At 41.0% G+C, this 25,659-nt stretch overlaps 1 protein-coding gene and 1 long non-coding RNA gene across 8 annotated transcripts; one reads left to right on the top strand and one right to left on the bottom strand.

Annotated features, from left to right (window-relative positions):
* Positions 1–6,575: 6,575 nt before the first annotated feature.
* On the bottom strand, positions 6,576–11,941 carry LOC121570445. Its single transcript, XR_006001457.1, has 3 exons — positions 11,816–11,941; positions 9,216–9,288; positions 6,576–6,953 (listed from the first exon to the last, which is right to left on the bottom strand). It is a non-coding gene; the product is annotated as an uncharacterized LOC121570445 (long non-coding RNA).
* A 1,209-nt stretch (positions 11,942–13,150) lies between these two features.
* LOC121569168 (serine/threonine-protein kinase MAK-like) lies at positions 13,151–25,263 on the top strand. 7 transcript variants are annotated; one of them, XM_041879860.2, is made up of 16 exons: positions 13,154–13,429; positions 15,294–15,629; positions 17,508–17,562; positions 17,828–17,949; positions 18,232–18,311; positions 19,406–19,538; positions 19,639–19,810; positions 20,192–20,359; positions 20,926–21,201; positions 21,359–21,570; positions 21,899–22,038; positions 22,205–22,342; positions 22,943–23,017; positions 23,526–23,645; positions 23,856–23,948; positions 24,757–25,263. In XM_041879860.2, the coding sequence occupies exons 2-16, from the start codon at positions 15,529–15,531 to the stop codon at positions 24,915–24,917; spliced, it is 2,046 nt and encodes a 681-aa protein (XP_041735794.1). In that variant the 5' UTR covers positions 13,154–13,429; positions 15,294–15,528; the 3' UTR covers positions 24,918–25,263. The 7 variants fall into 7 exon arrangements, with proteins under 7 accessions (XP_041735799.1, XP_041735796.1, XP_041735797.1 ...); XM_041879859.2 differs by lacking the exon at positions 18,232–18,311 and adding an exon at positions 18,846–18,928 and having other exon boundaries at positions 13,155–13,429; XM_041879862.2 differs by lacking the exons at positions 18,232–18,311; positions 23,856–23,948 and adding an exon at positions 18,846–18,928 and having other exon boundaries at positions 13,152–13,429.
* Positions 25,264–25,659: the final 396 nt, after the last annotated feature.

The raw sequence follows: 25,659 nt of genomic DNA, 5'->3' as shown, positions 1-25,659 counted from the left end.
GTAACCGTGTTTGAACTTGTATGACATGTTCTGTTAAAGTAATTAAATACCAAGAAAAAAAAGTTCCTTAAATGTGCTGAGAATGTTCCAAAGCCAAGCAACTATCCTGCACCATTCCACGAAAGTTGTGGGAAGGTTGTATGCAAAATAACCATAGGACACCACGCTCTCACCAAGCTCTAAGAAACATATGGTTCTCAGAACATTATGTGCTAGCTGGGAGATGACTGTCAGAGACTGATGCACACTATGAAACAAAGATAAATGCCATAAAGAATGATAGTAAAAAGCTTTGGAGCACCTTAAATAAAATGTTGGGCAAAAAGGCAAACTCCGCTCCATCATTCATTGAATCAGATGGATCCTTCATCACAAAACCCACTGATATTGCCAACTAATTTAATAATTTTTTAATTGGCAGGATTAGCAAACTTAGGCATGACATGCCAGCAACAAACGCTGACACTACACATCCAAGTATATCTGACCAAATGATGAAAGACAAGCATTGTAATTTTGAATTCCGTAAAGTAAGTGTGGAAGAGGTGAAAAAAGTATTATTGTCGATCAACAATGACAAGCCACCGTGGTCTGACAACTTGGATGGAAAATTACTGAGGATAACAGCGGACAATATTGCCACTCCTATTTGCCATATCTTCAATTCAATTTAAGCCTACTAGAAAGTGTGTGCCCTCAGGCCTGGAGGGAAGCAAAAGTTATTCCCCTACCTAAGAATAGTAAAGCCGCCTTAACTGGCTCAAATAGCTGACCAATCAGCCTGTTACCAACCCGTAGGAAACTTTTGGATAAAATGGTGTTTGACCAGATAAAATGCTATTTTACAGTAAACAAATTGACAACAGACTTTCAGCACGCTTATAGGGAAGGACATTCAACAAGCACAGCACTTACACAAATGACTGATGATTGGCTGAGATAAATTGATGATAAAAATATGGTGGGGGCTGTTTTGTTAGACTTCAGTGCAGCTTTTGACATTATCGATCATAGTCTTTTGCTGGAAGAACGTATGTGTTATGGCTTTACACCCCCTGCTATATTGTGGATAAAGAGTTACATGTCTAACAGAACACAGAGGGTGTTTTTTAATGGAAGCCTCTCCAACAAAATCCAGGTAGAATCAGGAATTCCCCAGGGCAGCTGCCTAGGCCCCTTACTTTTTTCAATCTTTACTAACGACATGCCAGTGTGTCTATGTATGCGGATGACTCAACACTATTCATGTCAGCTACCACAGTGACTGAAATGACAGCAACACTTAACAAAGAGCTGCAGTTAGTTTCAGAATGGGTGACAAGGAATAAGTTAGTCCTAAATATTTCAAAATGTATTTGGGACAAACGATTTACTAAACCCTAAACCTCAACTAAATATTGTTATGAATAATGTGGAAATTGAGCAAGTTGAGGAGACTAAATTGTTTGGAGTAACCCTGGATTGTAAACTGTCATGGTCAAAACATATTGGATGGGGAGAAGTCTGTCTATAATAAAGCACTGCTCTGCATTCTTAACAGCACTATCAATAAGGCGGGTCCTACAGGCCCTAGTTTTGTCACACCTGGACTACTGTTCAGTCATGTGGTCAGGTGCCACAAAGAGGGACTTAAGAAAATTGCAATTGGCTCAGAACAGGGCAGCACGGCTGGCCCTTGGATGTACACAGAGAGCTAACATTAATAATATGCATGTCAATCTCTCCTGGCTCAAAGTGGAGGAGAGATTGACTTCATCACTACTTGTATTTGTGAGAGGTATTGACATGTTGAATGCACCGAGCTGTCTGTTTGAACTACTGGCACACAGCTCGGACACCCATGCATACCCCACAAGACATGCCACCAGAGGTCTCTTCACAGTCCCCAAGTCAAGAACAGACTATGGGAGGCGCACAGTACTACATAGAGCCATGACTACATGGAACTCTATTCCACATCAAGTAACTCATGCCAGCAGTAAAATTAGATTTAAAAAACAGATTAAAATACACCTTATGGAACAGCAGGGACTGTGAAGCAACACAAATATACAGTGGGAAAAAAAGTATTTAGTCAGCCACCAATTGTGCAAGTTCTCCCACTTAAAAAGATGAGAGAGGCCTGTAATTTTCATCATAGGTACACGTCAACTATGACAGACAAAATGAGAAAAAAAATCCAGAAAATCACATTGTAGGATTTTTAATGAATTTATTTGCAAATTATGGTGGAAAATAAGTATTTGGTCAATAACAAAAGTTTCTCAATACTTTGTTATATACCCTTTGTTGGCAATGACACAGGTCAAACGTTTTCTGTAAGTCTTCACAAGGTTTTCACACACTGTTGCTGGTATTTTGGCCCATTCCTCCATGCAGATCTCCTCTAGAGCAGTGATGTTTTGGGGCTGTCGCTGGGCAACACGGACTTTCAACTCCCTCCAAAAATGTTCTATGGGGTTGAGATCTGGAGACTGGCTAGGCCACTCCAGGACCTTGAAATGTTTCTTACGAAGCCACTCCTTCGTTGCCCGGGCGGTGTGTTTGGGATCATTGTCATGCTGAAAGACCCAGCCACGTTTCATCTTCAATGCCCTTGCTGATGGAAGGAGGTTTTCACTCAAAATCTCACGATACATGGCCCCATTCATTCTTTCCTTTACACGGATCAGTCGTCCTGGTCCCTTTGCAGAAAAACAGCCCCAAAGCATGATGTTTTCACCCCCATGCTTCACAGTAGGTATGGTGTTCTTTGGATGCAACTCAGCATTCTTTGTCCTCCAAACACGACGAGTTGAGTTTTTACCAAAAAGTTATATTTTGGTTTCATCTGACCATATGACATTCTCCCAATCCTCTTCTGGATCATCCAAATGCACTCTAGCAAACTTCAGACGGGCCTGGACATGTACTGGCTTAAGCAGGGGGACACGTCTGGCACTGCAGGATTTGAGTCCCTGGCGGCGTAGTGTGTTACTGATGGTAGGCTTTGTTACTTTGGTCCCAGCTCTCTGCAGGTCATTCACTAGGTCCACCCGTGTGGTTCTGGGATTTTTGCTAACCGTTCTTGTGATAATTTTGACCCCATGGGGTGAGATCTTGCGTGGAGCCCCAGATCGAGGGAGATTATCAGTGGTCTTGTATGTCTTCCATTTCCTAATAATTGCTCCCACAGTTGATTTCTTCAAACCAAGCTGCTTACCTATTGCAGATTCAGTCTTCCCAGCCTGGTGCAGGTCTACAATTTTGTTTCTGGTGTCCTTTGACAGCTCTTTGGTCTTGGCCATAGTGGAGTTTGGAGTGTGACTGTTTGAGGTTGTGGACAGGTGTCTTTTATACTGATAACAAGTTCAAACAGGTGCCATTAATACAGGTAACGAGTGGAGGACAGAGGAGCCTCTTAAAGAAGAAGTTACAGGTCTGTGAGAGCCAGAAATCTTGCTTGTTTGTAGGTGACCAAATACTTATTTTCCACCATAATTTGCAAATAAATTCATTAAAAATCCTACAATGTGATTTTCTGGAGAAAAAAAATCTCAATTTGTCTGTCATAGTTGACGTGTACCTATGATGAAAATTACAGGCCTCTCTCATCTTTTTAAGTGGGAGAACTTCCACAATTGGTGGCTGACTAAATACTTTTTTCCCCCACTGTAGACACATGCATAGAAACACACGATAACATACGCACTACACACGTACACATGGATTTTGTGTTATAGATATGTGGTAGTAGAGTAGAGGCCTGAGGGCACACACTTAATATGTTGTGAAATCTGTTATGAATGCATTGTAATGTTTTTAAAATGTATAACTGCTTTAATTTTGCTGGACCCCAGGAAGGGATCCATAATAAATACAAATGCAAATGAAAGGACAGCAGTAGAAGAATCAATTCAGGCTACAAGTATAGGCATAATGACAATCTTCTTTCCATTCATCAAATGGCAGGTGCACAGAACACTTTTTGTCTGCTGGAATTAATTTGTGAGTGGACAAACGTGCGCGGGTAGCCTACATCTCACTGGGCACAGACGTCAGTTCAATGTCTAGTTTTGATTTACATTTGGTTGAGTTGTCAACTAACGTGAATTAAAAGTGAAATAAACTAAACATTTCACCATGTCATTGGATTTAGGTTGGGGGGGGGTATGAAATGCCTTTATGTTGACGACTGTTTGCAAATCCAATCAATTTTCCACGTTAATTCAACATGATCACATAGATTTGGGGGGTTTAAATGACATGGAAACAACATTGATTCAACCAGTTTCTGCCCAATGTGGATGAGCCTTTGATTGTTTGACAATCCGATGGAAACATCATGACTGGTTGAGTTTGTCACATTAAAAGGTAATAAATTTTAGTTACAGTAAGTTAAATATAAAATCTTTACTACTAGGCCCACAGAGATCCTATTAAATTGATAGGTTTTCTATATGTAATTCTAATAGGCTTTTAAAAAAGATTCAAGCACATGCTCCTGCTCCCATGGTCCTGTACCGGGAAGAAATTAAATCTACTTTTACCCCTGAGAACAAGTAATACAAACATGCATCTGTAAAGAGACCAATTTTAGTCCACAAAAGGTCAGCGCGTTTAACATTCAAACAGTGTGCGGCCAATACTCTGATAGACAAGCCGGTCCCCACTGGGCAAAAACTGGTTGAATTAACGTTGTTTCCACGTCATTTCAACAAAAAGAATGTGATGATGTTGAATCAACGTGAAAAACTGTTTGGATTTGAAAAAAGCCATCAACTAAAGGGAATTTCCTATTTTTTTTTACCTAAATCCAATGACATGTTGACATTTTTTGGTGAGTTCATTGACAACTCAACCAAATGTAAATCAAAAGTAGACGTTGAACTGACGTCTGTGCCCAGTGGATCCTCTGTTTTGCACGTAAACAAGCAAAGGTGCCTTTTAAGAGTCTGTGACCACTCCTAGGTCCTCCAGCAAGTGTTTAGAGCACGGGTGTAATGAGGGAGAAAGAAACAAAACAAGCAGAGATACCCATACAAACACAGGAGGGGAAAGTATTCAGTGCAAACTATGTGCTGATTAGTGCTGAGCTCGACCAACGGACCCTAATTCTACCCTTTGTAATGTGAGACGCATCATAAACACTGCCAAACTCAGCAGGATCATGCACACCTGGCTACTGATATTTACCTCAGCCTGTCACTTAGTACCTGCCTGGCTGACACACTACTAAAGCTAAATGTCAATGAACTCTGGGCAATGTGATTCATTGTGATTACGTTTCATCCAGACCTTAGATTTCAGTTATTGTTTTGTTTAAAGGCCCAGTGCAGTCAACATTTTTTATTTTCATGTGTTTTATATTTCCACACTATGAAGTTGGAATAATACTGTGAAATTGAGTAAATTATGATTATGCCCTTTTAGTGTTTGAGCTGTTTGAAAAGACCGCCTGAAATTTCTGCCTGTTTTGATGGGATGGAGTTTTGGCCTGCCTGGTTACATCACCAGGTGGTAAATTAGTTAATAGACCAATAAGAAAGAGTTCCAAACCTCTCTGACAATAACAGCTAGTTCTCAGTTTCCCTCTCCCCACTCAGACCACTCCCAGAGAGTCCTAGCTAAATTCTTGCTTGAGAACTTGTTCTTTGCTAAGAAGCTATTTTTGCTTATTTTTGACAATTTTAATTGAAAACGATTACATTTAGTTTAGGGGTAATTTACAGATTCAGAGCTGAACTAGGAGACACCATTGAAGTATCTCATACAGATATTCAGGAATACATTTTTCCGAGGTCAGAAAGCAGAAATTAAAATCAATACCAAAACATCACTTTTTTATGCACACAATAGCATTCTCAGTTTGTTCTCACAAAATATATCTAAAATTGAGGCGAGAGGTATAGTAAATCCAATGTTTGATAAACAATGACTGTGTGAACCAGTGACACAGAGCTACTGCAGTCACAGCCATGTTAAATATGGGGGTTTAGAGGTCAAATGAACAACGCCTCGGGATACAGACCTTGAGAGCTCTATTCCCACGGGTGTGTTTTGAAAACCCACTAGGATCAGCGCTTTTGGATCCAGTCTGACACGCACTCACAAACACACACACTCACACAAAAAGCCCCACGCAGCTGTAGAAGGCCCACTACTACAGGCGGGTGGAGGAACTGGGTGGATAGATAAGCATCGGTCGGGGGCTATTCTTCACCACTGGTGTGTGCTGTCAACTGCAAGCAGAAGCCTTTGAGCGCTGTAGAGTGTGAAGTGCTTGTCACTGAGCCCTGAGAGGGCTTCCCTTGTGGGTAATAACACATATCTCAGGTGTTACCCTCTGTGGGGGTGATCTTTACCCCTTTACCCCAAAAAACAGCCCCCCAATCTCCCTCCCAAGTTAAAAACGTTACTTTCTTTAATATATTTTAATTTTCTTCAGCGGGTGAAAATGTGGTAAATCTACACTTAAGTTCTTGTCACATATGGAGATTAACGTGGGAGAAATGTCTACCTATTCCAAACAATCTCATTGTTTATGTATTCGTCAATTGTCTTTGACTTTATGTCCCTCAGACCATTACATTTGAAAGGCTGGTTTTCAATGGCAATGTGCACATTTCAAGATTAACCTTGGGAAAGTCGTTGTTTGGGAACAATTGTTCATTTTTATTATGATCCTTTGCTGGTTATCTATCCACCATCTCAGTGAATAACCTGTTTCTGGGGTACTGCAAGTCAAACACTTCTTGTGGAAGATGTTATGGGCCTATAGGCCGTAAAATGCAGACACCTTCTCACTGCATGGCTTTTGTTGGGGAAACAAACGTGGTCCATTCCATGCTTGAAGATGTTGACTTATTATGAACCAAACACCAAACACTGTTTGCTTTGCTTAAGGTGATGTACCTTGGCTTGAAAGTCATCCAGGTCAGTGACCACCTCCTTGCCACTCCGTCTCCTCTCCCCTGCAAGTGCAAAAATCACCTCTGTCAACACATCATTACTTTTACTGTGACAGTAAATAAATCCTCTACCAGATTTCCTCTAGTCTAATTATTTATGGTAATTTGGTGTAATTAAGTGTTATTCACCATTAGAATACAAACACTACCAAAAACTATTTTCACAGACTATCCCTTTCCCTATTTGTCGTCCAATCCAGGTTTTTATAAGCTACAGTGAACTTACATGTGAGTTCCTCTGATTCTTTGAGCATGGGAACAAAAAGGGAAGTGTAGGTTCCATACAAGTCATGCTAAGGTTACGTTGTGTGTGTGGCCCTTAAAACCCCAGTGTCTCATGGAGGTGCCCAGGAAAAGTATGCCCCTATGAAACCCAATCCTCACATCTGCAGGATATTCCCCCCCTTGACTGTAATGGTTAATGAATACCAATGCAAAACCAAATCATGTTGAACATTTCCTCGATTGATGGATTACTCCTGCATAGAGACAAAGCAGATGGAAACGTGCTCATCCTTTTATTCACCCCATGCAGCTCCGGTGTTTGCCAAATTGCATGCTGGTTAATAGAGTGTTATAGAGGCACCAGGCTTATCTGAAGACAGGTTAATCAACTGTTTAAGTAATCTAATATATGTTATTGGTTAAGTACATATGTAGGATCTTAATTTGAGCCAGTTTGTTACAGCAGGAAAATAATCCTGCAGCAACAGGAAATGTGAATTATTACGTGGATTATAATTAATGGAAATTTGTATAGTGGTTGCTACATTTTTCTTAAGGGAAAATCAAGTCTGAAATTTAAAAGTGTCAATTACAAACTTCTGAGCCTTTTTAGACCTCAAATACACTACACGTTGCAGTAAAGTTATCCTGCAACAGGGTGATCAAATTAAGATCTTACAGCTGTAGCACTAAGTAGAATTCACAGGTGTAAACTTGCCAAGTTGTAATTTAAAAACCAAGGTAATAACAATATCTTTGAGAGATATCTTTTGACTGCACCCCTTTAGATTGAACAAAACTTTCTAAACATATTTGCCCATGGTAGAAGTGGTCAGAAAGTGACTTTTTGGACCTGAATGCCCAAACATACATTACCGGTCAAAAGTTTTAGAACACCTACTCATTCAAGGGTTTTTCTTATTTATTTTTTTTACAATTTTCTACATTGTAGAATAATAGTGAAGACATCAAAACTATGAAATAACACATATGGAATCATGTAGTAACCAAAAATTTGTTAAACGCTGTCTGTGATTTATTTAGAATTCAAGGCACACTCACCCAGCATGGCTACCACAGCATTCTGCAGCGATACGCCATCCCATCTGGTTTGGGCATAGTGGGACTATCATTTGTTTTTCAACAGGACAATGACCCAACACACCTCCAGGCTGTGTAAGGGCTATTTTACCAAGAAGGAGAGTGATGGAGTGCTGCATCAGATGACCTGGCCTCCACAATCCCCCAACCTCAACCAAATTGAGATGGTTTGGGATGAGTCGGACGGCGGAGTGAAGGAAAAGCAGCCAACAAGTGCTCAGCATATGTGGGAACTCCTTCAAGACTGTTGGAAAATCATTCCAGGTGAAGCTGGTTGAGAGAATGCCAAGAGTGTGCAAAGCTGTCATCAAGGCAAAGGGTGGCTATTTGAAGAATCTCAAATAATAAAATACATTTTGATTTGTTTAACACTTTTCTGTTTACTACATGATTCCATATGTGTTACTTCATAGTTTTGATGTCTTCACTGTTATTCTCCAATGTAGAAAGTAGTAAAAATAAAAAACCCATGAATGAGTAGGTGTTCTAAAACTTTTGACTGGTAGTGTAGTAGATAAAGGTGCTCAAATGTAACCCATTTTGCATACCCCACCATACCATGAGACATCCATGTCTTCATCACTGGAAAAAAAGAACTGTTGAGTTTTATATTATTTGAAAGCTTACAACGACCCAAATTGTATTTAAACTTTTCTTGAAATCCAGGATATATCTTGTTATTATAGATGTTTAAATTCGATTACATTTTTCACTTTGTTTCAAGCATTCAGGATAGAAAAATCCTGTAGCTCAGTTGGTAGAGCACGGCGCTTGCAACGCCAGGGTTGTGGGTTCGTTTCCCACAGGGGGCCAGTATGAAAATGTATGCACTCACTAACTGTAAGTCGCTCTGGATAAGAGCGTCTGCTAAATGACAAAAAAAATGTAAAAATGTTAAAAATATACAAGTGAATAGAAAAGCTAACAACACATGCTTACATAGATGCCCTTATCAGAAGTGATGTTTCATGGGGGTGGATCGGGAGGGAGTTCTCCTAGGGGAAGACTTCTCCTAGGGAAAAAAAGAATATCAGGGGAGTTATAGACTGCTAATAAGTGTAACGACAGGTATCATAATACTCAATAATAGCTGCTAATAAGTGTAACGTCAGGTATCATAATACTCAATAATAGCTGATAATAAGTGTAACGACAGGTATCATAATACTCAATAATAGCTGATAATAAGTGTAACGACAGGTATCATAATACTCAATAATAGCTGCTAATAAGTGTAACGACAGGTATCATAATACTCAATAATAGCTGCTAATAAGTGTAACGACAGGTATCATAATACTCAATAATAGCTGCTAATAAGTGTAACAACAGGTATCATAATGCTCAATAATAGCTCTGCACAGGTATATTGTGCCAATAGGAATAGATTATCAACAGTAGCCAAAAATATTTTTAGGTGAGGATGACCCATGACCATCTCTCCCAACAAGTGTCATACAATTCACAATTATTACAACAACCTCATTCAATCAACAGTATGAACACCATGCATCATTTAGTGTTAGTATGTGACACTTATTACAAACACAGAGCCACTGATGTGTTTCCAATGGGGAGTTACGCCAATTCTCCCAATGTCGCCTTGACCGGAGGGCCAATATAGAGGGGGACTATACACTGAGGGTACAAAACATTAGGAACACCTTCCTAATATTGAGTTGCACCCCCTTTTGCCCTCAGAACAGCCTCAATTCGTTGGGGCATGGACTACAAGTTGTCAAAAGTGTTTCACAAGGATGCTGACCCATGTTGACTCCAATGCTTCCCACAGTTGTGTCAAGTTGGGCTGGATGTCCATTGGGTGGTGGACCCTTCTTGATACACATGAGAAACTGTTGCGCGTGAAAAACCCAGCAGCGTTGCAGTTCTTGACACACTCAAACCGGTGCGCCTACTACCATACCCCGTTCAAAGGCACTAACAGTAAATATTTTGTCTTGCCCATTCACCCTCTGAATGGCACACATACACAATCCATGTATCAATTGTGTCAAGGCTTAAAAGTCCTTCTTTAACCTGTCTTCTCCCCTTCATCTACACTGACTGAAGTGAATTTAACAAGTGACATCAATAAGGGATCATAGCTTTCACCTGGATTCACCTGGTCAGTCTACGTCATGGAAAGAGCAGGTGTTCCTCATGTGTCGTACACTCAGTGTATGTCCACTGCACCTGAGTCTTATATTAAAAAGGCAGATACTCCATCTCCAACCACTAGTCAAATAAAGGATGAAACTTCAATCAGTAGAGTGCTGCTGGTAGTCAGCTGGTGCTTCTTAGAGAGCTCAGTCCATGCTAAAATCACTTAGAGGATGGGGATGTTACAAAATCCATGACCCTGTGCCTTTCCTCCTTGTCCCTTTTGACTGGTCTGTCTGAAGTGTTACTTTGGACACTGAGTGCCTCAGCCTGAGAAAATTGGGTCCCTTGCTACCACTGTCAGAGCCTTGTTACTCTGTTTTGCTATGATAGGTGAAAGAAACAATGGAATAGTGGACAAATGTATCAATATAATGTGACTGAAAAAGTACACACAATGTTGAATGCTTTTCTAGAGGTAATTTTTGAAAAGTATTATAGGAGGGTCAATATTTTATTTGTTGGATTACACATTTTAAATGATTTATATTGGGTCAGGAAACTGGCTCCTGCATTCCCTGTATTGGAAAACGTTACCGTGAATTTCACTTTGTGTATCACACACCGGTATACATTATCTCAGTACAGGTATACTCCATGCCAACGACTGTATAATTATTTGGGTCCAAGCAAAATGACTAATGATGTGATTTTGACAAAATAGTGAGTTGTTTAAAGCTCTGTTTCGGTAAAAGCTGAGGACGGGCCTAGAGAAATTTAACCACTTTCAAATTCATAGACAAAACTATGGATGCAAGGACTGACCATCTATGATATCAAAATTATAGTTTTAACCATGTTGAGGCTATAAAGTGTTTGTTTACATTTACATTGTTTAAAAACGAGCTTAAGCTCTATGTTGAGTTCTGATGGGGTACGACAGTTGAACTAAGCTCATGAGGCATTTATAAGTTATATTCTTCAAGAATCAATGGGTAAGTCAAAAAAAATGTAGCAACTAAGGATTCTAAGGACTCAGCGAAATGACGTTGCCACGAGCACCACCGCAGATAAGCGATATGCAATACCTCGCTTTCACACAGTATCTGCGCAGGTGCATGGGTTCGCTTCACGCTGTTAGGGCGTGGTAGGTACCGCACCAACCGCACCAAAACAGCTGGGAACTCGGAAATCTCGGACTTCCGACTTCAGTGTGTTCAAGACGCATGGAACACTGAAAAAAACGAGCACCAACTGGGAAAAATAGTTTTCATCGTTTACATTCATCGAATGAACAACAATTAGAAAGCTGTGTTTTAAAGTTTAGATAAGTAAATAATCATTGCTTTCAAAACGGTTTTCGAAAAACATATGCTGACATGCCCCTTATTTTTCATATCAGCGATAAATAATCTTTCAAATAAAAAAGATACACTTACTGTAGCAGTTTTACACAGATCCAGAAGCTGTGTGTGCCTCTAGTTGATGAAAAACACTTCCTCCCCAGTTACACATACACAGGTGTTCGGAGAACGTTAGATCGCTAATTAGCACAGGTGGCCGCCACTGAGTAGGTTTACATGCCCACTAATAATTCGATATTAAACTGACTATGCAGTAGGCAGATTATGCAATAGTCATGTAAACGCCTTACTCTGCTTATCTTAATCGGTGTAGGGTCAAAATCGAAGTAAGCATACGCCGATTAAAACACCTGGTTTTCTGAGCAATCATTAGAATTATTAGGAAAGTAAACACCTTAATGGGAAATTGTTCTTCTTGCAAAGCATGTAAACATTTTAAATGGAACTATTATATTAATCTGACAATCCACAATCGCATTATTGTGTGCATGTAACCGCACTCTGTCTTCAATCTGTCTTCAGTAAACAAGCCATGTAACATGGAGATATGGCCCTGTGGGAAGACTATCCCTAACCTTATAAAGGTGTAGTAATTTAACCTTTTGTTTTTGAAAATTATTTATTGCTGATTTGAAATATATGTTCCTTATGTTTCCAAAAACTTACAGAAAGTGATGCCTGTTAATGTTTAGAGCAAGCCTCAGGGCTCTTAACAAAACTCCCCAGTTCAGAGGATAATTTCATCAATAGGCGCTAAAGCAGTTAGCCTCTATGAATGCAGTAGCATCTTTCTAAAGCTCCGACTTTCTGACCTGAAGATCACTGACGTCATGATTTGACCTCGTTTTTTACCGAGTTCCCAGTTGTCTTGAAAGCACCAATTGACCCACTGGGAATTCGGGGTAAAAACGATCTCCGAATGGGAAAAATTGTTTTGAGCGGTCATCCAACTCGGAATTCCAAGTCTGAAATTCGGGCATCTTTCTAGAGCTCTGACCTGAAGATAACAGACGTCATGATTTTACGTCGTTTTTTTCTCTCCAGAGTTCCCAGTTGTCTTGAAAGCGCAATAGAAATTAAACAGCATCTATACCTGTAATTGTAAAACACCGTGCATGATTAAATCTACAGAAAATAATACGGTCTTCTATATTCTTTCAGAATTTTGGCATTATTAAAGTTAATTCAAACGTTGGGAACGAACTACACTTTTGTGCGCAATGTCTGGCAATACACGGTAGGCCTTCAAGGTTGCCTTGTTATGCTGCTCTGCTGGTGACAAAATACGTAAAGAATAATAGCGCCATCTGGTGGCAGCAGGGCTAAGGTTAGGGCTATTTTACTGGTATTTGGTTGACTACTTTTGTACTGTGTGCCATACTTGACAAAAAAGAGGTAACAAAAAGCTAACGCAAATATAGCCTTTCAGCTTTTTAGAAGCCTATGGTTTCGTCGGCCCCTGGTTAGTCTTGGTGGTAGGGCTCGGATCTGAAGACACACTCAGGCACGCGAACCAAGTCCCACAAAACATTGCGTTTCCACCTGACGTCGTTGGTCTGTTTACGTTACCAAGGAGAAGAGCCACACACCTTATCGAAACACTAAGGACGCTACTTGCGTTTTATCTCAAGAAACTTCAGCGCTATCTACAAGCTCAGAAAACAGTTGGAGGAACAACACCCTCAAATGGTGAGTTCCGAGAAAATATAAAAAAAAAAGAGAACGACAGGCAATAAGAAACGTTTTGGCCAAGAAAGAGGGACAGTTGAGAGGACTATTATTATGGACATATGTCCACACATGATAGAACATATACTGTTGTGTAGGTTAATTCTAAGTCACAAATAGGCTATAATAATTAAGAGACAGAAGTTTGTAAAATCTAATATTATTCTAGGCCTAAATATTATTTAATCATAGAAATGTGAAACACTTGATATCAGCATAGCTTTCAATTTAAAGTTAGGTTATAATATAAATTGAGTTTATTCATTTGAAATGCAAGGCATCCTGGCATATTGGGCCTGTGTCCAATTTGATCATGTGTCAGTGACAGTAGTTTTTTACCCATAGACCTATCAGTGCCAGAAAAGACAGTCTCCTAATTCAAAACTCTAATTCCTTTGTGGTTGTTAAGTTATCCTATCACTTTTGGTATCATAAAACGTGTGCGTGTTTCAGCTTTATCATCGACCTTCAGGAGCTTCTTAATGTAATGTGCCCTCAATACATCTTTGTAATTCCTCCTAAACCCCTCTCTAACAGATTACACTGCTGTGAAAGCTTAGTGGACTCCAGCAATCTGTTACAGAGGCCCTTCCTTGCTCACCATTCCCTGCCTGTTTTAGACTGAGGCATATGGTCTTAAGAAAGGGAGTTTTGTTATAGACTTGACTGGAGCAAGCAATGAAATTATAGAGAAGATAGAACATCATACTTTTATGCAGTTTTCTCTGTTTTCAGTTCAATTTATTAAGTGATTTAGGGCAGACATTGCAGTGCAAAGTATTTTCAAAACATTATTTTCATATTTGATGGAGCGCAGTCTCTTGCATGTGTCTTGAAATTCAATTGAATGGACCAGTCTTATTTAATCCTAGAGAATAATCTAATTCAGCGGCCTTGAATCGACTAGCCTAAATACAGATAGTATACACATGTGGTATGATTATTAACCCTAGATGTTATTTTATTGTGCAAGTATGGCTTTTTAGAAAGCTGTTGGTGATATGAATATTCAAACTTCCATTCAACAATGATCACCTATAACTGCATCTGAAATCACTCTGAACAACAAACAAATTAAAAAGTCAGAATTAGCCTAAGGGACCAAATGGCCTAGTCAATTCTGCATTGTCTAATCCAGATAAGCAACCTGCTTTGAAATGTCAGTTTTAGTCTCCTTTATTGAACATAGTATAGCTATAGTATAGCCTCTGTCATTTTAGTGGTTTGATAACTGTTTGATATATTTAGACTATATTGTATCAGAATACAACACAAAGCAACTGGGGTCATAGCCTATATGGGCAATGCTGTGTCCCTGTCGTAAGCATGACATGACATGTTTACCTCAAACAAACCTCTGTACTGTAGTAGCCAACACTCAGACTACTGTTGCTGTGTCCCTTGAAATCCAATTGCCAGTCATGCAGGGTTGGGAGTCGGGAGCTTGGGACAGAGTTAGTACTGGTAAGTGAGCATGATGGTGATGTAATGTCCTATTTATATCCCAGTGGGGTTAATCACCGGCAGGCCACGCCTGGCCACTAATGTGTCATGTCCCTGGGTAGTGTGACGACGGCGTCAGCTCAGCCTCAGGCCCTGCTGTCACACACTTAATCCTCCTCCTCACCTCTTTCTCAACGAGGAGGAAGAGAGGACGTTCTCTACTTCTTTACTTTCATTCAACAGCCCTTTCATTGAGATAGTTAGGAATATACTTTGGGAGCTTCCACTACTGACAGTCCTGTTTTGTTGTTGTTTATGATTTCCTGTAGGCGACTGGTTACCTTAAAGTTGACAGTATTGTATTTTTTCTGTGTTGTTGAAGATATGCCAGGATCAGGAAGGAGTGTAACATTTGGCTGACCTCCAGTGTGGCGATCCCATCAGGAGAGAGCAATGGCACCATTCCTGTGTGACCTTCTGTGAATCCCACCAATGAAGAACATCATATATTGATATAGTGAGCGAGACAGAGAGTGTGAGAAAGAGAGGACTGGTAGAACTATCATTTAGGAGAGAGAAGCACCCTGAAACTCGCTCAAGCTGATGATTCTGAGACAATGAATCGCTACACGCAACTGAAGCAGTTGGGAGATGGCACTTATGGCAGCGTGCTCATGGGGAAAAGCAACGAGTCGGGAGAACTGGTGGCCATCAAGAGGTATGTATAGTCCTACACTGGTGGCTATTAAGAGGTACGTATAGTCCTACACTGGTGGCCATCAAGAGGTACATATAGTCCTACACTGGTGGCCATCAAGAGGTACGTATAGTCCTACACTGGTGGCTATTAAGAGGTACGTATAGTCCTACACTGATGCCTATCAAGAGGTACGTATAGTCCTACACTGATGCCTATCAAGAGGTACGTATAGTCCTACACTGATGCCTATCAAGAGGTACATATGTATAGTACTAATACACTAGTCGAGGGTCTGGGTGGTTTGTTTACTCACATGGTTTTGTTCTGAGAGGCTAAAGGCATCAGCATGCTTCAGTTCGGCTGGCGCCTAGGCTAGGCGAAACCGAACGAGTGTGCTCGCATACTCCCATAAAAGACCTTCGCTTGAAAAACAAGAAAAAAGCGGCAATAGTACTGTTTGTCCATTTTGAGATGCCATGGCCAGTATACACTTCCTCAAAATAGTCAGAATTAATCTAATATAACTCAAGAAATCTTAGCCGCATAATTTTACATTAACTAAGATGTTTGGTGCAGTATTTCTCAATGAAAAAATGTGCATGAAAACGAGTTGTCTCTTGTTGAATGACAACAAAGACTTTATTGAAGAATCCCTACTGTTGACCTATCACCAAAGAAGGGGCATAGACTTTGGCTACCAACTTCGGTGTGCCCGAACAGCCGAAAAAAAAAAACTTACCGAAGTCCAAAACGGCAAAAAATTTAATCATAATATATGCACAAACTCTTCCGAACTGTTTCGGAGGGAAGCATGCGGACGCCTTAAGTGTACTCACAAGCGGCCATTTTGAAGCACATAACTGCACTACCATCCTAAAATACACCTTCATGAGTCATGATGATTGAAACACCTTCATGCCTGGCACAACGTAGCATCAAGGAAGTGTATATTCAGCCGACAGAAAGGGGAGGGTTAAATATAGGGATCAATATTGGTTAAGTTCAGGATTAATGTTAGGCTTAAGGTTAGATTTAGGGTAACCAGGAACCATACACAATTCTCTGGCTGTATACTACATAGCTACAATCAAATCCGGCTGAAGTCTCACTTTAGGTTTCCCCATGACTAAGGCAAGCCAGCTTACAAGTCTGCCTTTCATCATGGAGGGTAGGTTGAATAATGGATGCGGGGGGGGTGAACGCTTCGTTACCATGCAAAGTGATAGCCATGGTGACGGTGAAAGGAGTGAAAGTAGTCCGCAGTGTTGTGTTGCGGCAGAGAGAGGCATTGGCGGATGCCCTGGAGGAGGTGGAGGAGTGTGATATCGGCATGTCCCCGTTACATAATATCAGACGGGAGTGTCAGAATAAAGTCTCTGGACGGATCAGGTTGTACTAAAGTGCCAGTTATACCAGGTGGTGGACCTACTATCTACTAAACATAGCAACATGTATTAGCTGACATGTAATGAACACCTCCAATGTTAATTGGGAATAAGGTTTCATTTCATGTACAGTACATCTGTAAATGACGCCTTGATGATGCATTAACGCCTTGTTTTACAGTCCTGTTTCAGTTAGTGTTTACCTAGCATTTATTGAAAAGATGTGGTCACTATATAGATAGATACATTTGGGGCACTTTTTTGAAAGATTTAGGCCTAATAATAATTAATATCTTAGCATCACAAACTTAGTAGTGGTGCTTTTATAGATTACAAAGAAACTGAAATGGAACTATTAGCCTATTCTTATGTTATATATTAGTGTGGGATTTCTATGTAATTAGTGGGCTGCAGAGTAAAACATTAGATTAGTAAAGCATAACGGATGTTCCTGTAGGGTGAAAAAATGGCATTGAAACTGTAAACATCATGCCATTTGTCTCGTTTACAGAATGAAGAGGAAGTTTTATTCGTGGGAAGAGTGCATGAATCTGAGAGAAGTGAAGGTGAAGATTGGTACACAACACATGATTAACAGAATGTTTTAGGTACATTTCATGTTTCGTAAGGGATGGTATCAGCACCAACTGGAAGTGCTTACAATTATCACTAACAACAATGACAATCGTGTCTTGCTTATGGAATTCAATTATTACATTTCAGTTGCTATTTTATGATGATTATATTCTAAAGAATGTTTGTCACTATATTTAATTTAAAGACATCATCATATTTCATCATCTTGGTCCATCCCATGATGTATTTCCACAGTCACTGAAGAAGCTGAATCATGCCAACGTGGTGAAGTTAAAGGAAGTCATCAGAGAAAACGACCACCTGTACTTTGTCTTTGAATACATGAAAGAGAATCTCTATCAGCTCATGAAGGACAGGTAAGGGCGTTTAATTTCAAACTACAAAACCCTGAAACCATGAAAATGGTTTAATAGATAATGCTTGTTGGGCAAGTCATTTATTTAAGAGTGGGAAACAACAGGGTTGTGTTCATTTGGCACCAAACAGAAGAAAATGGAAAAAGCCGTATTTTCGTTTTCCGTTACGAAACGTTAAAAGATGTTTTCCGTTCCGTGCCCTTATGAATACAACCCAGAATTAATTTGAAGTTTTATATAGAGTCTTATCAATTGACAATTCTATCAATTCTTCATTTGCAGAAATAAGTTGTTCCCTGAATCAGCGATCAGAAACATAAGCTTTCAGATATTACAAGGCCTATCATTTATCCATAAACATGGTAGGTCTCCCGCATAAGAACCACTTGACTCTGTCCTCTGACACACCAAGGACAACTGGGGCTACAGTGGTCTCAGCTGTCATTGGCGCTCCCATCATTCATAGAGTTGGCTATTGTCTGTAAACACTGACAAATATTTAGCCTTTCACACGCTAGCTAGCTAGCACCTGGCTGGCTGTCACCCTTGGTTAGACCTCCGTTGTCTTGTCTTGTTGTTTCGGTGAACGGACATGTGGATACCTCACTTGTGCAACCCAGTGTTAAAAAGCACTTTAAACTCTTGAGGTAAACAGGTTTCTAGTCCATCTGGCCTGTTATAGCGTGAGTGACTTGGCAAGAGTTGTTCTTTTCTCACACACCACGCTAACTCAGTCTGTGCTTGTCCAACACGACCACGGTTTCCACTAGTCCTATGGGCTGCATGCATCCTGGGGGCTGTCTCCTTATCTCATCTCTCTCTCTTTTCCTATTTTGTGTCTTTTCTTCTCCCTCCTTTCTCTTCTCCTCTTGTGTGCCTTTCCTTTACGCCGCCAGGGAAAATAAGATGTTCACTGAGAATGAAATTAGGAACATCATGTTCCAAGTGCTGTCTGGGATGGCGTTTGTGCACAAGCATGGTGAGATGCTTCATCCTCCTGCTGCTCTTTTGTCTACTGTTTGCGTGACATGGCTTTTTGTGAATTAGCATACTACTCCATGTCGCAAAACCGCATATGATGCATATTAAAGGGATGGTTCACTCCATTGTCTTGGGATTAAAGGGATGGTTGGTTCAAAGTTAGTCCGATATCTTCCTCAAAAGTGGTCTAAAGTCAAGCAAAGTCCTTATTGTATGCTTGTTGTGTGTAGATCCCAGTACATTAGAATCCATCTATAGATCTCAATCCCAAATTAATGTACTGAACTATCAATTTAAAGCCATTAGAATATATTTTGACTGAATTATTCATGTAAAACTAAAATCCATAACAGCAATCAAGTATGAAATGTGGTCTTCACCTAGACACACCATGATCAAAATAAATATTTAAAACATCCTTCTGGATGACTTGTGAAGAGGTTGAGCTGAGTGTTCTCCATGACCTCTTGCGTAGGATTCTTCCACCGGGATATGAAACCTGAAAACCTGCTCTGCATGGGCCCAGAGCTGGTCAAGATAGCAGACTTTGGATTGGCCAGAGAGATCCGCTCCCGCCCCCCATACACGGACTATGTGTCCACAAGATGGTGAGGTACCCTCCATAGTTCAGTGGGAACATTTGGTCCCCTCTTATTTTAAACAATGCATAATGAAGTTGAAAAATCACTGTGCTGTTGTTGTGTCTAGGTATCGCGCCCCAGAGGTGCTGCTCAGGTCGTCCATCTACAGCTCTCCCATAGACATGTGGGCAGTGGGCTGCATCATGGCTGAGCTCTACGCCCTTAGGCCTCTGTTCCCCGGGAACAGCGAGGTGGACGAGATCTTCAAGATCTGTCAGGTTCTGGGCACAGTCAAGAAGGTAAGCGAGAGAAGAGCAACCAATCCTCTGTCTACAGAGAGATACAGTATTAGTGTGTTATAGTTTAAATGATGTCCTGGTGAAAATGTGTGTGTGTGTTGGAAGTAATCCAGTAAACCAGCTATTCATGCTCAATTAAGCTGATTAGAATAATACAGTTTTCTATTGACATGTGTAATTCTTGTAATGGAATGTGTTTCTAATAAAAAACTATCGAATTAGCTCTAATGGGTATGAATAGTTGACATACTGTATTGCTTCCAACATACACAGATATTGTGAAGCATTGAGACATCTCATACTGAGTGAACATAGTTCATGAAACCTCATACAGTAGTTATGTCTCTAAATGAACTTTCCTCTCCTCTCCTATTGTACCAGTCTGACTGGCCGGAGGGCTACCAGCTGGCCTCGGCCATGAACTTCCGCTTCCCTCAGTGTGTGCCCACCCACCTGAAGACCCTCATCCCCAACGCCAGCACAGAGGCCATCGCCCTGATGAAGGACCTGCTCATGTGGGACCCTAAGAAGAGACCCACGGCCGTGCAGGTATAAAGGCATCACAGTGCTGTAGCCTGGTCCCAGATCTGTTTCAGCTCCTATATGTAACTGATGGGGCATGGTAAAAACTCACTCCTCAGTTGAAATTGCGAGACTGAGGTCCTGAGTTCCAGTCTCTGTGTGAGCTGGTGAGGGAGGAAGAGGTACGGTTAAGCAGCACCGTAACGCCTGTTACGTAGTCATTGGCTAGGTGTGCTGTGAGTCATGCCCCACAAAGACTGTCTGATTACCCCAAGGGCCTCATGAGGCTCTTCCATGTGCTGCTTACGCAATACTTGTTTATGGCTGGTCAACATATTTACTTTATGTGCCGGAGTCAGGTCTAGAGGTGGAGCATCCCACTGGCGATGGGGGTTCAATCCCCAGGTTGGCCATTCTCCAGTTTTTTTTCTTCTTGCTGTTATTCTAAATATTGCTGTGGTTATGACTTTGTTGAATGACAACCTACTAGAGTGGGTCTTATTGAATAGATAATTGAGTTAATTCCATGATGGGAAACAGTGTATTTTGATAACAAATTAATCCTATTCATATCCCCATTCTGTGTGTTCTAGGCTCTGCGGTACCCTTACTTCCAGGTGGGCCAGGTGTTGGGGCCTCGGCCCGGGAGTGAGATACGCAAGGCCACGGTGAGGACTCAATCCCGAGGCTCATCAGAGCCCAAAGGTGAGCTGCAGTCCTCTTCAGCAGACTCCTCTGCCCGGACTTCCCAGGGCCACCACCCCAAAGCCTCCAGCAGACACCACCAGGCCCCCCAACAGCCACTCCAGCAGACAGACCATCAGACTGACCAGACATTTTCACATGGCCAAGTCACTAACTCCAACACGGTGAGTGGAATAACTGCAAAACATGTTAAAAACAGTAATTTTAACATTATTACACAGTCCCCCCTTGAAATCAAACTCAGAGACGTCTGTGTATCTATTTGGACTTGGACATATAACTGAATGACTCATGACCTATGAAATGTATTGCGTTTGGCAGAAGCCATCTGCCGTGGTGGGGACCGGGACTGGGAGTGAGAACAGTGCAGCGGTAGGTCTGAAGAGCGGGCGGAGGCGCTGGGGCCAGACAGTGGTAAAGGCCACAGAGAGCTGGGACGAGTCAGAACCTTCTGAGACCTCTGTGTCCCACTCCAAGAAACCCAGCCTGGGATCAGAGGAGGAGAAGGGCCACAAGGACCAAAGTAATCCGCAGTAAGATGATCAATGATTGTATTACTGTGGAGGACCACTCTCCTCTTCCTCCCTGCATAGACGTCTCCTGGTATTGATTTACCTGTAACGTTATGTTTCCATTTCATGTATTATGCCACAAACCAATTCCCTTTCTGTGACAATAAAGTTCTACTACTACTATTAGTGCAAACGATGAGAAAGAAAAGTGGCCTTTACAGTTAGCTACCCTATTATAGGTTGATTTACCTGTAGGAGGTTCATATTCAATCTAATGGAAATATTTCATTGGCTGAGAGGAATTGTCTGAGTTGTTCCTACTGTTTGATTTTGTGCCTTTGTCTTTCAGATCCAAAGAGCAAAAACCAATATACTCCTTCAGCACTGTTACTAAGTTACCAAGCAATATTAAGATGGGCCAAATGGACTCCAGTCTCCCGGGCTCCTCAGCAAGACAACATTACCTGAGTCAATCAAGATATCTGCCTGGTAAGACCAACTAAAAATTGGCTTATTTATTTGTTTGCTTTAAACAAGGAGCATGTGAGATAAGCAAGTCATTTTTGGGAGGTATATTTTCTCATGTATCAACTGGTTCCTCTTATGTCAGTTTCAGCCATCCATATTTTCAGACCCAGCGCTTCTTTCCTTTCAGGGTTGATCGGCAAGAACTCTATAGACAAGGAGCCCAGTGGGCCGACACTCAGAGATCTGTGGGACAACTCCACCAATGTCAACAGTAAACCCCTTGGTCCCATTGGAGCTGGTTTGTCCGTCACCAGAGTCAACGCAGGTAACCCTTTGTCACTTTATATTACACATGTACCCTCCTACTCTTATGCCCCCATATCACAAAGGTCCTAAACGCCATATGCTTTAGTTCCACAATGCTCATTTCCTGATTCGCCCTGATCTTTTAGTGGAGGCTCGGCACAAAGAAAGCAACTGTTTGGAGTATGCTACTGTGCTTAAGCGTCTGGGCCACTTTGGAGACGGGAGCCTCCATTATTCATTTGTCATGTAGACAGACACACAATATGTGCCTCTGTGCTCTCCCTCTGCCCCCCACTTTCCTTATTCATGAGATTAGAGGAGTATTAAGACAGTTACTTAGGATCAAGTGTCTCCAAGCCCACCCTCCCACCCCCCATCTTGAGTTTATGGACTGGGTGGCCCAATTTCTCGCCGAAATCTACAGCAGTGTTCCTCATCTTTCTCTCTATGTAACATTCATACCCTTTCTGACTTAGATTTCACTGTGCTTCTCTAATGACTCGACTACTATATTGTTGCTTCATTTCACCAATTTCTCTCCTTTCCTCTAACTCTCTCTTCCCTCTCTGCTTGCATGTGTGTACTGTCTTATCCCCCCTGTCTTTAACTGTGGGAGCAGAAGACACTGATAACCCTTCTGATAAATCTACGGATAAATCTGTTCTAAAAGAAAGAATACCTGATTCAGCTAAAGGTACTTTAATTGTAAAGACTTAGAATTTAATGTTCATGTCTTTGTATGTTCATGGATTCATGCTTTCTCCTGCTGCTGACCTCTATTAGCTAAGATCTATAGTAAAATTAATTCAAGTGGTTTATTATTAGGTATAATCATTAGCAATATTGCCCGATTTTCATAAACATTTAGTAACATGTTTTACGTATCTGTTCTATGGTGGCTATACTAAAGTGAAATAAGTGTTGCTGCTTATTCAACCATTTTCCTAATACTGTGGGTGTGGGTTAACATGTTCATGAGCCCCGCCAATTATGACACAGCAGGAGAGAGAGCCCAAACACACACTGCTACACGAGAACCACGCTCTAGATTACTAAATAGATTAAGGTTGCTGGAACCATGGTCATTTTTATGACCGAACGCTAAATAACAAATGAATTGCTGCTAAAGATGTACAAGTGAAGCGTTATTTGTTATGAATAGAGTTTGTCTGTATTAAATCAATCTGGTTTTTGTCTTTCAGGAAACTTTGTCAGTACAAAGTACAATCTGTCTGGAGGTTATGTTCCCTCCTTTCAGAAGAAAGAGGTTGGCTCTGTGGGTCAAAGGATCCAGCTTGCTCCTCTTGCCGGCCAGCACACAAGTAAGATCCTATATTTACCTTTTTAATTGGCATAAAAATGCTCTGGTCTTTGGACTAGATGGCACAGCAGACACAAATAAGGCCACTTTGGAGGGATTCATACCATTACATCCTTTCTCTTTTTCACTGTTTCTGCCATTTCATCATTCTATACTATTTTTTTCTTTCCATTTGTTGCACTATAAACTCATCTCTTGCTCTCTGTCTCAGTTGATCTTTCTACTCCTGATAACAAAAATGTCAAACCAAAACCTTCAAAGACAAAGTCCACCTCCAGCACGCCAATGAGTGAAAACACTGAAGGTAATGCAGTGTTTCAGTCCCAGGCTAATAATATAAAATATGCCACTTAGCAGATGCTTTTATCTGAAGCAAATTACACTACAATGAGTGCATTCATTTTATGTGTGTATGTGATCCCTCTGGGAATTGAACCCACTACCTTGGTGTTGTTACCACCATGCTCTTAGAACCGACCCACACAGTTACTGATGTAGGTGCCATTGAAGTCTATTTATTTATAGCAATCCTTTGTTAGTCAATAGCCTGCCCTTAAACCTGATAAGAAGCCTGTGATTATTTGTTAGGCCACAGTTGGAAAGGGAGCCCAAAGACACACTGGCATCCAAGAACCAGGGATCTGCATTGCTAAAGAGCTGTAGCACTTAATCAACATTAACATTAATCTACATTACATTAACTAGAGACATTTTGATGCATTGTTATGAGCACTTATTGGGCTCAGTGAAAGTGACCGGATGGTCTCCCAGGGATATCTGTCTCAAGTAGACAAGGGAGACGGTTACATTGAGGCTGAGGTAGACACGCTATAGCCCTGTCCAGAAACAACCCCTCATGCCAGGGCACTTGCATAGATCTGAAAGGATTGGACAGGTATAAAAAATATATTTGTTGCTCCACCTTGCCAACACCTGCCCAATCCTCTCAGATCACAAGTGCCTATATGGGTGGTTAAAAAAAAAGAATTGGTAGAGGGTGTGTTGTTTCTGGATGGGACCTTGGTGTCTGTGTTAAGAGGGGGTTCTGTAAATATGGAATAGTAAATTCAGCACATGGAGGTGTCACTCACTCAGATCTTTTTTCTTTTCAGATTATGACGGCTGGAAAAGGAGGGCGGACAAGCCTCAAATCAAAGGCCAGGGCTACTCTGCCCTGGGGAAAACCTCTGGCAACCTTCTGACTAGAGGTCCACCTGTACAGCCAGTCCATGGGAGGGTAGACTGGGCATCCAAGTATGGAGGCAATCGGTAGTGCATCAAGAGATGCTGTAAACCCAACTCACAGGTTTAGCCAGTCTTTGCACTGAGAAGGAAAACCCTTTGTAGCTCTGCTCTGAACTTTACTTCCCTCAGTGCATGTACTTCTGAAAGGCCTCCAATACATTACAACTAAGTAACAAATGTACTGGGATGTTCAAGGAGATATATACATGTTGTTGGTTTTATACTGGCATCATTGGGTGATATATGAAGGCAAGACATATGCCAGGAGGCCAGTTTCCTGTAACTTGGCGCCATCTATGGCAGTGTTTCCCAACTCCAGTCCCCTCAACAGTACATATTGTTGTTGTAGCCCCGAACAAAAATACCTGATTCAACTTGTCAAGGGCTTGATGATTAGTTGACAAGTAGAATCAGGTGTGCTTGTCTGGGGCCACAACAAAAATATGTACTGTTGGATGTACTCGAGGACCGGAGTTGGGAAACACTGAGCTATGGTAATTTCTGATAGACTGGTTGATAGGGCTGCTCTAAAGTATCCCTCAAAGACAACCATGTCCTGAATGAAGGCCATTGGGTGCTGTCTGGATTGAGTCTAATGTAGAAACATGACATCCCTCTTACAATCGGTTTTATAAGATTAGAACCAATAATGGTGGATTTTGTATTCTAGATTTTTATAATGTAGTTATTCTGTTTCTATTTTTAAACTTTGTTTACATTACTCAACTCAAAGGAAATTCTACTAGGAAATGTTTCCTAAAACTGTTATT

This window comes from Coregonus clupeaformis, chromosome 7 (assembly GCF_020615455.1).
Source record: "Coregonus clupeaformis isolate EN_2021a chromosome 7, ASM2061545v1, whole genome shotgun sequence".
NCBI classification, from domain to species: domain Eukaryota; kingdom Metazoa; phylum Chordata; class Actinopteri; order Salmoniformes; family Salmonidae; genus Coregonus; species Coregonus clupeaformis.
This window is presented reverse-complemented; position numbering and strand designations above follow the sequence as displayed.